The 13,655-nt window shown below is 40.0% G+C and overlaps 1 protein-coding gene and 1 non-coding gene across 2 annotated transcripts in view; both read right to left on the reverse strand.

The window, feature by feature from the left end:
• Positions 1-13,655, reverse strand: part of CRYZ (crystallin zeta) — a 28,872-nt gene that overhangs the window by 9,623 nt on the left and 5,594 nt on the right. The window contains exons 2-5 of the mRNA XM_044238479.1: positions 12,959-13,075; positions 11,207-11,359; positions 6,993-7,156; positions 2,211-2,262 (exon numbers count right to left, since the gene is read on the reverse strand). Coding sequence (XP_044094414.1) covers positions 2,211-2,262; positions 6,993-7,156; positions 11,207-11,359; positions 12,959-13,069 — 480 coding nt within the window. The 5' untranslated portion in view covers positions 13,070-13,075. The remainder of the gene's footprint in view (positions 1-2,210; positions 2,263-6,992; positions 7,157-11,206; positions 11,360-12,958; positions 13,076-13,655) is intronic.
• On the reverse strand, positions 10,381-10,487 carry LOC122901592. Its single transcript, XR_006383586.1, has one exon. It is a non-coding gene; the product is annotated as a U6 spliceosomal RNA (small nuclear RNA).

Below are 13,655 nucleotides of genomic sequence, written 5' to 3' on the forward strand. Positions count from 1 at the left end.
GGTGAAACCATTACGGATTGGGAATGATAGAAAAGAATTAAGATGAAATATGATGACAGAAACTGATTAAAACTGCAACAGAATCACAGACTCCCAGGCCTGAAATAGACTGTAAAGATTGTACGGCATATGGGAGTGTCGAGTCTGAACTCAGTTGGGTTTTGGCAGGGATCTGTTTGATTTAACCAAAACAAACAAACAAATGCCTGGGACTCACGGTCTCATGAGTCACAAAGACACTCAATTCCATGAAATACAATATTGTACGGAGTTAGCACTATTGATTTTTGCTACTTTAAATTAAAAAAAAAACCACAGGCCTCTAATAAAACTGTATCTGAACTAAAGATTTAATGTAAATATATCTCCTTCTGCTCTACTCTAAAGAGGCATTTAAGAGCTGTTCTGAAGGTACTGTTTATGCTCTTCTTGTCAACAATTATACCAGCAACAGTACTTCAACAGATTATGTACCGTTATGTGTCAACTATTTTTCTTCTATTTACTTTGCTGACACTAAAATAGGGCACTCCCTACCAACGTATCTGGATAACAGCTGTGTTCATCAATTCCACACCATTTTAAATACACAACATAATCCCAGAGGAATTTGAATTAAATGAGGACAGAAAGTACAAACGGAAGCAAGACAAAACCCAGTACTATTTCCCTCTGGTAGGGCAGGGAGGATCAGAAGCGCTTCTCACACCAGGCCGCCAGCCTATCCCTGCTAGCCAAGGATTTAACAAACTCAGGCAGCTCAGAGAACACTGTGGATTTTGCCTTTAAAAAAAAAAAAAAATTTTTTTTTTTTAAACCATGGTGAAGTGACTGGGCTTTTTACACGAGGGTAAAGGGAATAAAAAGATTTTCTTTAAATTCTTCTCTCCTCTTCCTATGAAACCTCTCCCTTTTATAGAGAGCACCAGGTTACTTCTCTGAAAGTCAAAGCAATTTAAATAAATTCAAGTATGACAGATCCTTTAGTTATTTTGGGTTAAATTTAATTTAACCCCAAAATAGCCTCTTTGGTGAAGCTAAGCAATGGGAATTTTTGACAAGGTATATCTGTCATATTTTCTCAAGTCCCCAAAAGACAATCTTAGTCTTTTTAGTAAATACTCTGATCTGTGAAATCCTTCAGAACAGATACGAGGTAGACAGGAGGCTAAGTGTGGAACCTTGTGCTTCATCTATTTAAATAACAGAAACACAATAGGCTGAATGCTCGGTACTACCTGGCCACCTTTAGAGGTAATTTCACATCTTCAGGATGCCATTCATTACTCCGGGAACAATGTGTCATTTAACAGGCTACTCCTTTTGACTACTCTGAGGAATATACAATGCTCTGAAAGGGTTAACCAGCTTCCTCAAGGTGAGCCATCCAGCCCCAGGCCCTGTATTTTAAAAAAAATGTGAAATCTCATCTCCAAAATTTCTAAAGCCTCTACATGCAGGATAGAGGTCATGTGGATTTCTTGTTAAATTCCAACCTCAGAGCTCTAACTTTTCCTCTAAGCTCCTCAGAGGCAGATTGACAGCTGGTTTCTTGAAGAAGCTTCTGACAGCCCTGTGTTGGGTTATTTCACTGAAGAGCTTATTTTAAAGTTCTCAGTCCCCTCCCCCACCCACATTAGCATTTTAAGCCATGGGTTGTAGTGTTAAGGACACAGCTGTACACCGTGCATTCCATGAATGTCATCAAAGCACAGCAGGTGAACAGTGGAAGGGAGATAGAAGGGTCTGAGAATTCACCGTGTGGCTTTGCCATGCTGTCTGGGGCAACATAGGTAAAGCTTTAATAAGCCTTAGTTTCCTTATCTAAGGGAATATGGAATTAATATTAACTTTAAACAACTATTTAAAATTCTAAATAAATACTCTTATAACATATGCTACTTGAAGGCAAAAACAAAGCTAGTTTATTTTGGTCTGCACCTGACACCGGTGGAAAACCTAACACAGACATTTTTAATGGGGTGATCTGTTGAATGTTTTAACAGAGAAATGCTAAACTAATGACAAGGAATCACCTTCAGAACACAGCATTTTAAGAAGCTTTACTACAGAGAGGAATCTCTTTACTGACTACAAATACTGATTGTATTTATTAACTCGGCTTTTAAAAATGACTGAAAAGAAATATAAGTAAAACCTACACACATAAGCTCCTTTAAACATAAACTTAAAAATAAACAAATACTTACTCCTCCACTAGCCCCATGAACCAGAACACTTTCTCCAGCTTTCACACGGGCACTGCGAAACAAGACAAGGGTTCATCACCTCACTTTGAAGATAATGAAGCGCAGGTGTTTGTCATCTTAAGGAAATTCCACCCTCAGTTCAGCTAACACTTCCCTAAACAAGAAACTCATTTTGTGGGGCGCCTGGGTGGTTCAGTGGGTTAAGCCGCTCCCTTCAGCTCAGGTCATGATCTCAGGGTCCTGGGATCGAGTCCCACATCGGGCTCTCTGCTCAGCGGGGAGCCTGCTTCCCTCTCTCTCTCTGCCTGCCTCTCCATCTACTTGTGATTTCTCTCTGTCAAATAAATAAATAAAATCTTAAAAAAAAAAAAAGAAACTCATTTTGTTCTACAGCCCAAAATATTCTCCAATCTTCACAGTATCAAATGAGGGTTCTTCAGTCACAGACAAAGGAAAACATGAAATTCATTTGTTCATTCAACAAACATTTAATAAGAACCTATTATGTTCCAGGCACAGTGCTGGATGCTGGTAGCACATGGGGTGCTACCTTACCTCTGGGAGGCTACAGTCTTTGGAGGTATGTGAAGTTAAAGAGCTAAACCTAGAGGACCTGGAATCTCTCATTCATTCCCACAGAAAGTGTCTCAAAAGAGGATTATGGGGAAAAAAAAAAAAAGAGGATTACGATAAGCACAGTCTTGATACTGTGACCCAGGGAAATGCCCAAGGAAACACAGAAGTTAGGTGATTTAAGAAACCATTTTTTCTTCTCCATGCCTTTGAACATCAGGTCGCACAGCTTCTAAGCCCAGGTTTCAGAGAGCAATGCTGAATCCGCAGTGGTACGACAGTAAGAAATATGATCAATCCTGTCACACCAAAAAATGTCTAGATCTTTCAGTGAAATGACATACTCTTTCCACTTCCGGTTCATTATACCGAAAAATAAGGCACACGCAGCAAGACAGTTAGGGGATGCTTTATTACTCTGGATGGACAAGTGCTAATGTCCCAATCCAGCAGCTGTTCTGTGATCCAGATCTGATTCTTAGGGAGAATCTCCTACTTCCTAGAAAAATAGGGGGTGGCCACACTGAACAGACATTCTGTTCAGTCTGGGACTAAGAACACAATGACCCCGAGTCGTGCTCAAGGCTGTGTACCAACAGCTGACGAACGGCAATTATGAGCAGTAAATGAAACTTCTTACAGTTCTCTTGTTTAGCAATAAGGGGACCGAGGGCAGTGAGTCTGAAATGATAAACTAAGAGAACTATTATCTTTGACATTTTAAAAAGTATAAATGTAAGGGAGTAGGATTACCAATACCATACTGTGGTATTGGTACATCTAATTGTACACTAAGGGTACATCTCCTAAACCACAGGACCTGGGGAGGGTGGTGAAAAAGCAAGCTAACCCTCTCCCAGATCTCACAGCTAGGATCCTTCTACCCTTGCACAGAGTCACTGTGATGGTTAATTTTGTGTGTCAACTTGGCTGGGCCTGGGGCCAGAATTTGGTTAAACATGATTCTGAATGTCTCTGTAGGGCCTCATCCAATCAGTTGAAGGCCTTAAGGTAACAAAAACTGACTTCTGGAGCAGGAAGGGCTTCTGCTAGTCGATTGCCTTTGAACTTGAACTGCAGCTCTCTCCTGAGTCTCCAGCCTGCCAGTTTACCCTATCAGACTTTAAATTCACCAAGCCTCCACAAATCAATCTCTCTCTCTCTCTCTGTATATATGTATGTCATCCGTACAGACACGTTCTGTTGTTCTGCTCCTCTGGAGAATCCTGACAAATATAGTCATCTCCCCCAGGGGCTCAAGCAGGGGCACAAGCTTTGGCCTGGCCTTCCATGCTGCTGCTCCATGCTTCCTCCCAGTCACTGAATATTAGCACCTGGCATGGGGGCTCTCTCTTCCACCCCAAAAAGTCAGCCCTAATCTAACAGATTTCAACATTCTCTGGGAAGAAAACCTTAAATCACAATTCCTGAATTCTCCCCTGAATTCTCTCCCAAGGAAGAACCAGGTAACCGCCCTCAACCACTCTACTGAAGAAATATATCAGACTCTAACAACCAGTAATCTCCTAATTCTGTAAGCCCATAGTCTTTCAACATCTTTCCTTCAACTTCCCAGAGATTGCTGTCTCCTGATTGCTCAATTTCTGCCCACTAGCTCCTCCTGGTCCTGTTTCCTGTACTAGCCAGCTAGGACCTCATGGTAGTTCAACCCAACTCCTCTCTCTTCATCTCCCGTGCTCTCACCTCCTTCACACTATTGCATTATGCCACTGATACTCCAGCCCTGGATTAATGTTAAAATCTAACTTCCTTGATAATCTATCCAAATGGTGATGTACTATATTAAAAAAAATAATAAAATCACGTGATCATGCATTTTGGTGCCACTTCCATCCTGATTGTCAAAAGAACACTTTGCCTCCTATTTCATGATGAAAAGTGAGGCAATCTCTTATGAGTTCCTTCAACACTCCACCTCTTCCTACCCACAAACTTTTCCATAGTTATATCATCTTTACCGCTTCTAAGTTTAGCAGAAGAGCTGTCCTTTTGATCTCTAAAGCCAATCTCTCCACGTATTCTACATCTTTCCATCCTACTACCTGCCACTCCACCCTCTCTTCCAAACCTTCCATTGCTCCCTCTGCTAGATCTTTCCTCAGCTATAGACATATTCAACTCCCGTCTAACCTTTTGTCCCCACAAATTCCCAAGTACTCTTCTACTTCCTCCTCCCTAACTACCTCCATTTGAGGAACCCAATTCCACCTCCTTCCTCAGCCCACTCAAACTTCTGTCTCACCACTCTACTGAAAGTGACCTGACTCAAGTCACCATCACCTCTGAATTGCTAAGCCCAGCTGCTCTTTTTTCCAAACACACCTCACTCCTGCATTTGACAGCTAGCTTTCCTTCTTGGTAGTGACATCAACTATTGCCCCTAACACTATCAACACTGAAGGAATATTTACTCTGCACTGGGATCTGTACTGAGCTTAACAGGTATGACCTCACTGAATTCTCACCACACCCCTAGGAAGGAGGTGTTATTAATATTCACGTTTTTCAAACCAGTAAACTACGGCTGAGACAGGAAAGTAACCGGACCACAGTCATATGGCTGCTAGTAGAAGACAGTACTGTAACCCAAGTCTTCCTGTCTTCAAAAAACATGAACTTAACAGGTGTTTATTATAGACACCATGACCTCTAGACAACCTTGGCCTTGGCAAACACTCCCTTTGGTCTCTTAGGTCTCTTTCCCTTACCTCTGACTATACTCCTACATGCTGATATTCTCTAACTCTCTACTCTCACTCCACTGTTCTTCACTCCCTGAAGGATTTCAGTCACTTTCATCTTGTCAACTCCCACCCACCGGCTGACAGCCCCATGTTGACATCTTTAGTCTCTAGGCATCAGATAATTTCACCCAACAGGTTTCTGATCTTCTCCATCACAGTACCTATCTTGGTTTCAACTCCAAAACTGGACCAAGCTTCCCTCTGAAACTTTTTCCTTTTTTTCTTTGTCATAGTTCAACATTATCCAACCTAAAGAGCTAGAAGTATCTGTAAGTTCATCTTCTCTCTCATTCTCCACAGCAAACAGTCACCAAACACAACTGGTTTTACCCTCTAATAGCTGTCCTTTCCCTTACACCTTTTCTACCATGGCCCTTCCTCTGGCCCTTAAGTATTTTGCCTAAAGGACACCCGTGTAAGACCCTCCCATCTCTTTCTCCATTCCTGTCATCGAATCCATCCTTCACATAGCTCATAGGTAATCTTAATAAAAAAATCCTATAACAGTATCAATCTCCTGAATAAAACACTTCATGACCCCAATCCCTTACAGAACAGTGTGTGAGCTCTATCATCTTGCTTTTTACAATCTGAAACCTACCTATTTCATGTGACAGCTAATATTTATTAAAAGATTACTATATTCCAACCTAATGCAACACGACTCTTTGCCTTGAAATATTCTATCCAACAAAATCAAACTGCTATAGCTCTCCTTAAATATCATATTCCCCCCCCAACAGCAGGCTTTTCCCATTGTCCAGAATTTTCTCTGCCTACCCCCTACCCCCTCCGCTTGGTATTCTTTCCCAAGAAAACTCCTTGATTAAAGTACAGATTTTCAGAAGGGTGCCTGGCTAGCTCAGTTGGTGGAGCATGTGACTCTTGATCTTTGGGTTGTGAGTTCATGCCCCATGTTGGGTATAGAGATTACTTAAAGATCAAATCTTTAAAAATATATATATATAAATTCTCAGATCCCAGCCGTGGGAACTGACCAGTGGGTCTACGGAAGGGCCCTACATGGTATTTTTAAATTGCAGCAATTAGTTTCTAGGGCTGGATAACAAGATTTTTGAACCATGACTTTAAAATAATCGAAGCCTCACATCTTGGCAGGAAGCCCTATCTCATCACCACTGTTACATCCCTTATGATCCCATAAATCCCTATGCACATCTATACCACCGTACTTTCCACATTATACATCAATATTATTACTCTCATGTCTGTCTCTCTAACTAGACTGTCAGTATCTTAAAGACAATGATAGCGTTTTGCTCTTCTTTGTATCCCCAGTGATTAGAATAATCTCCCAAATTAGCACAGTTTCCAGTCCATAAATGCTTAATGGTAACTAAATAGTGACCAAATATGAGAGACATGGACGCATGGTAGGAAGGCAGGCAATACTGGCTGTATGACCGACCGTGTGTGTCATTACCTGTGGAGCAGGGCTCGATAAGCAGTAAAATAGGGAATACCAATGGCAGCTCCTTGCTTCAAGTCCAGTTTTCCTGGTAGTGTGTAAACGGTGTGATCGGCTGCGAGAGCATACTCGGCATAGCCCCCCGAGATGGTGCTCGTAGTGAAAACCCTGTCACCTTTCTGGGGAAAGCAAGAAATTGATAAATGCAGTAGGGACTAAAAATGATGTCCAATGGGTATAATCCCTTCTAATGCAACTTTTATAACAATGAATAAGTATTTATGTATTGTTGTCTCCATCTTAGGGTCTCGTAAAAATATCTGTAGCATACTGAACATTCTTAAATGTTTTATTAGTAGAAACCAGGAAGAAAACTTAAGGAAAATAGGAGAAAATAAAAAAGGAAAGGAAAGAAAACCTCCAGCATGGTATAATGAGAAGACAACTAACCTTTACCAAGAGACCTTACTGTGCAAGACACTGTATTAGGAGTCTAATGAGTATTGTCTAATTTGATCATCTCAAGAGCCTATAAGGTAAGTACTTTCCTTATCACCACTTTAGATTAATTCCACTACACAAATGAAGAAATCTAGGGACAAAGAAGTTCAATAATTTGCTCAGATTAAGCAGTTAGTAAACGGCAGTTAGTATAACTATTTTTTTCCCCGAAATATTAGGAAGAAGAAATAAATAAGATACAAGGTTTCTTCCACACACTAAATACCTGTTCTAAATCCTTCCCCCAGGTTTCTTGCATTCCTTCCTCCTTTTTTATGCATACACCAAGAGCAGGAAACTATGCCTGGATCCTGACAGCAAGATGAGCCGGGACAGGCTTCTTCACTTGTTACAGCATCAGAAACACAGGAAGATGTGGTCCATATACACTATGGAGTATTATGCCTCCATCAGAAAGGATGAATACCCAACTTTTGTAGCAACATGGACGGGACTGGAAGAGATTATGCTGAGTGAAATCAGTCAAGCAGAGAGAGTCAATTATCATATGGTTTCACTCATTTGTGGAGCATAACCAATAGCATGGAGGACAAGGGGCGTTAGAGAGGAGTAGGGAATTTGGGTAAATTGGAAGGGGAGGTGAACCATGAGAGACTATGGACTCTGAAAAACAGTCTGAGGGGTTTGAAGTGGCGGGGGGTGGGAGGTTGGGGTACCAGGTGGTGGGTATTATAGAGGGCACGGCTTGCATGGAGCACTGGGTGTGGTGAAAAAATAATGAATACTGTTTTTCTGAAAATAAATAAATTGGGAAAAAAAATAAACATTCTGCATAAAAAAAAAAAAAAGAAACACAGTAAACTCTCAGTAAACTCTGCTGGGTCCTTGCTATTGGAAAGCAGATGCATAACTGAGGGTGAGGTAAGGCACAAGGGAGGCCTTGGAGCCTGACCAAAATGACCTGCATGCTAGGGAAATCAGACTGGCTACTATAAACACCTGTCCGGACTCCCCTTCCTTGAAAAAAATGTAAATATTCCTTGGAATAAGCAAAACATTTAGACAATAACTTTCACGGTACTTAAATTTGTCCTGTAAAAAAAAAGAAAAAAAAAAAAAAAGATCTCTAAAAAAGTAATAGCCCTATGAAGTGGGATTGAAACAGAAAAGATTCAAAAGGCATCCAGCAGTCAAAGCCAAGTGTCACTGCTTACAGTGCCACCTGCAAATGGTCAAATATGACTGTGTTAAGATTATTCCTGTTTTTACAGCTTAAAAAGATGTTGCACAGATTGCAATATAATTCAAACACATTCTAAGAATTCACTATGGAAAGCAGGACTTTGAGTTCTGTGATAGATACTAATAACAAAATAACTTCCCCCATCAAAAGCATCTTAAACTCTAGGAAGAGAGAAAAGGAAAGGATAGGAATAACTACAATGCAAGAAAACATGATAAACTATCAAAGATTAAGTCCCAGGAAAAGAAAGGAATTACTTCTAAGTTAAAGAATCAAAAATAGGTTCATTGAGAAGCTAAGATTTAAGATAGGTCTTGAGGAACTGGACAAGATTTTGAAAAATGAAATGGAAAAGTTATTACAAGTGAAGGAAACAAAGTAAACAGAGAAACAGTGGCAGGAATAAATGCTGAGAAACCGCTAGCACTTGTAACCAGTGAGTAAGTAGTCTAATGCATGGAAGGTAATAGTTTCAGAGATACAATGAAAAGTAACTAAAGCTGGAGGGTAAAAAGCCCTGCACCTATGTTAGTAAGTTTCAGTTAAATTCTGCCAGGCAGAAAAACCAAAAAGAGCAAAGACAGAGAAGGAAGAGCATGGGGTATGCAGGAAAGAACAGCTTTACTAAAAAATATAGGGTGAGAAGGAATGGAGATGGGAATAGAAGGACAGTAGGAAAGAGCAGAAAAGAGTCTTCTATCACAACATAAGCACTCTCAGCAATACTCTGAATCTGTAAGGAAATGACCTAAGAATTAAACCAATCAATTACATTTCAGAATACATCCCTTATGGAGCAGCGATAGATTCGTGGAGGAAGGAGGGCAGGTGGTCAGTTAGGTATCTGTTACAGATATCCAGGTAAGAGACGACTAGGCAGCATAACCTGAACTCCAGGCAGTGGGCACAGAAGGACACGAGAGAAAACCATCCTCGCCAGGGAAAGCTGAGTGACGGGGAGTAAAACCACCGATGTCACCAACATAGCCGCACAAGAGCAGAGCTGATCTGATACGACAAAAGGTAAGCTCTGTTTCAGACACACTGTGTATGAGGTTACCAAGGGCTGGTGGCTTGGGTCCCGTCTCCCACAGCTCCCACACAACTTTCTGTGAAGATGTAAACGTTCTGTATCAGCACTGTCCAGTAGGGCAGCCATTACAAACAGGGGCTATACACATCTGAAATGTCACTGGTGTGACTGAGGAACTGACTCCTTTATTTTACTTCAAGTTAATATGAATTTTAATTCACATGTGGCTAGTGGCTACCTTATTAGACAGGACAGGTTCACAGCTTAGTGGAAAATTCTAACCTAAAGACATCACATGTGATCATGAAAACCATGGGATCATCCTGAAGAAGGCACAGAATACCAAAAGCAGAGGTGTAAAACGAGATTGAGAATACTAGGCAGTTCTGAAATTTGAGGAGCATCCCGAGAAAAAGCAGCTTGAAAAACAATGCCTAGGTGGAAGTGGGGAAAAGGACAGGAGAAAATGATGTCATAGAAGCTGAAAGGAAAAAAAAATTTTTAAGAAAAAGTTAAGTGGCTGACAGTGTCAAATGTCACCAAGAAGTCAAGAGAGATAATGACATAAAAGGGCCCATTAACTCTAGCAATAGAGAGGCCATTAGTGACATTAGCAAGAAGCGTTTCAGTGGAGCAATGAGGGCAGAAGCCAGAACGCCAAGGGCTGAGGGGAGCACAGCCACAGGAATCGGAATGCCTTCCTGTGCAGAGGCCATGTTAATCTTCTCTGTCTCGGTCCAATTTTGGTAAATGTGCTGCCAAAGTGGAGCAGGTCAAGGAATTATGAGGAAAGATGCTGGAACATGAATATGCTATCTATGATTTAGATTTCTTTTGGCATATAAATAACAAAAGCCCCATCATAATATTTTCATTGACTCAGTCACCTTGATCTGAGTCAGAGCTCCAAAAATGTATAGTTGACCTGGCATTCTTTTCATCTTTTACTTATTATTCAAAAGAATTGGCCTTTCCTTTATCTTATGAAACTAAATTTATAGAAAGAATTAAACATTATGTTGGCTTGTGTATTATTGAGAGGAAATAGTATAATTTCCTTGCCTATTTTCTGTCCTTACATGTTTCTCCTACATCAAAAGGATCACAGCTGAATTCTGTGAGAATGTGAAGATACAGAATTTACCCAGCGCTTATCCCCAACAATGGAAACTAGGAAGACCTCTAGATAAAAGCCAATCTCTTTTTTGAATAGAGGAGTCCCCCAAGTGGCAGAAATTGTGTAATGGGCCTTTCATTTTTTTGGAAGTTTTTATTTAAATTCCAGTTAGTTAACAGGTAGTGTAATACGAGTTTCAGGTGTACAATACAGTGATTCAACACTTCCATATAACACCCGGTGCTCATCTCCGCAAATGCTCTCCTTAATCTATAACGGGGCCTTTTAAAGACTAACGACACATTTTAAATGCTATGTTAAAATATTTTAAGAAAAATATTAAGCCAAAATGGAAATAATTTAAAATGTAATACCTTGAAAGTGGATACATTATCTCCAACAGCTTCTACTATGCCAGCCACATCGGAACCAGGAGTATAGGGTAAGAGCGGTTTTCTACTGTAAGTACCAGAACGAATGTATGTTTCCACTGGGTTTATACCACATGCGTGGACTTTGATTAGAACCTGCAATGACAATGTATTTTCGTTCACGCAGAACATTTAGGTATTCATTCAGCGTTAATGATACGACTCTACTGATTATGGGAATTATAAAAATGGATGGGAAAACCTCACCTTCAATGGGCTCCTGTTACAGTTTTGCAAACCAACATATACATAAAAAAGATAAAACAGAAAGGCTTATTAATGTGTTATATTAAAAACATTTTGGGGGGCACCTGGGTAGCTCAGTGGGTTAAAGCCTCTGCCTTCGGCTCAGGTCATGATCCCAGGGTCCTGGGATTGAGCCCCGCATTGGGCTCTCTGCTCAGTGGGGAGCCTGCTTCCTCCTCTCTCTGTCTGTCTGCCTCGCTGCCTACTTGTGATCTCTGTCAAATAAATAAAAATTAAAAAAAAAAATTGGGAAAGTAGTAGTGGAAATATTTGAGAGGATGTGCGGCACAAACCTTGATGTGCTCATCAAACCCAATTCTTCCTCCTCCTGGGTCCATAGGAAGAATATTACTTCTTGGTGCCTTTATAATTGAGTTTTAGCCAACAGAATGTGAACAAAAGTGACCAGATCCACTTTCTGGCTCGTAAAGATGTTCTAGGCAATCCACACTGTGCCTTCACCCTTTCATAGAAGTGACCCCAGAAGACAGAGGTGTTGAAGGTGGCAGAGCCCCGTGATGGAAGAAGGCTGGGTCCACAAATCACTCTTTGAGAGTTACCCACTAACATTTTAGAATTTTGGAATTTAGTGAATGAGAAATAATTTTCTAATGTTGAGCCATTGAGATTTTGGGGTTACATCTACCACAGAAGCTAATTTTACCTTATTTAATATGTAATGATATCTTTTGCTGTAAGAGTAAGAAAAGGCCTTACAAAGAAAATGGTATCCGAGCTAGGCCCTAAAAGAAGAGTAGATATTCTTTCAGAATGGGAGAAAAGGATGTTTCAGGTAGAAGGAATAGTATGTGCAAAGACAGAAGGAATAAAAGTGGCTCTTGGGGAAACCAGACAATGCTGCTTGTTACAGCACAGTCTATTGAAAAGGAGCAATGAGATATGAATCTCTAAAGTTAGGTTATGGCCAAACTGTAAAAACTCTCAGACGCTTCAAGGTTCATTAAGGAAATGAGACTTGGGAGTCATGGAAGGTGCAGTAATAAAAATACATAATTTTTAATGAGAAAGTATATTGTTAAAGTCACCGGAAATGATTAAACTCTTCATTTGAATTCTCTTAAATCATATATAGGAGGCATGTATGCAGAAGAAAATGATTTTCCTACTGTGTACAAAATAGAAATCATGAAAGTTTGTAATAGAATAACTTGTTCAAAACTACTTATGACTCCATGCAGAAAAATTCAATTATTGCACTTCATAGATGATCCTCAACCTCAAAAATGTTCTTAGAGCAAGTTATTTTCCCTTTTCATGGATGTAACTCACTAACAGTTATAATTATGCTCTCTTTATAGCATCAGTATAAACCGTCATAATCCACTGTGTTTATGAATTATTGTGAATCTGCTTTTTTTGAACAAGCCTGATGTTTTGGAGACTCGCACTCAGTGTAATTATTGCCTATTTTTATGGAATTATTTCCACCTGATGGTCTTTTGGAATTGGTACTGCAATATCCGACTGGAGTTTCAGCACTTCTGGTCCACCAAATTCAAAAACTCGAATCGCTCTCATCAACTTCTGTCCAGTCGCCATGGTGATCTAGATACCAAGAAAAAAAAAATAATCTACTGTCATATGGTATCTAGGCTGTATCACTATGTTTTTCCCCCTGGAGGGGGCAGATCAAACAATTTTTCAAACAACAATTTAAATCATGAGCTTACACAGATCTCATTTCATGTTTAAGGACCTTTCATCTTATAAATCCTTCAGCTACAAAGCAAAATACTTGATATTACTTCCTGTAGGGATTCAGTGCCTTCCACAAGGGAATCAAACATGCAAACAAAAACATCTGGCTAGACATAGCATGAAACAGTATCTTAGGTTTCTTTTTGGGCAAGCTTGTGCTGTTACATCTTAGAAATTTGTTAACTTTTACTAACATTGGATAAATAGACCTTCTGTTAGATTATGAAATATTTCAAATATAGAGAGAATCATAAAGCATATGATGAACACACTTACCTGCCCCCTGCTTTAATAAATCTCAACATTCTAAAAACCTAGAACGTTATAGACATAGCTAAAGCCTTCTGTACCCATCCCCAAACCCTTCCTGGCCCAGCCTTTTAAGTGGTGATTATTACCATAAATTCAGTGCTCATCAGTCCCAGGC

Source organism: Neovison vison, chromosome 2 (genome assembly GCF_020171115.1).
Source record: "Neovison vison isolate M4711 chromosome 2, ASM_NN_V1, whole genome shotgun sequence".
NCBI lineage: Eukaryota > Metazoa > Chordata > Mammalia > Carnivora > Mustelidae > Neogale > Neogale vison.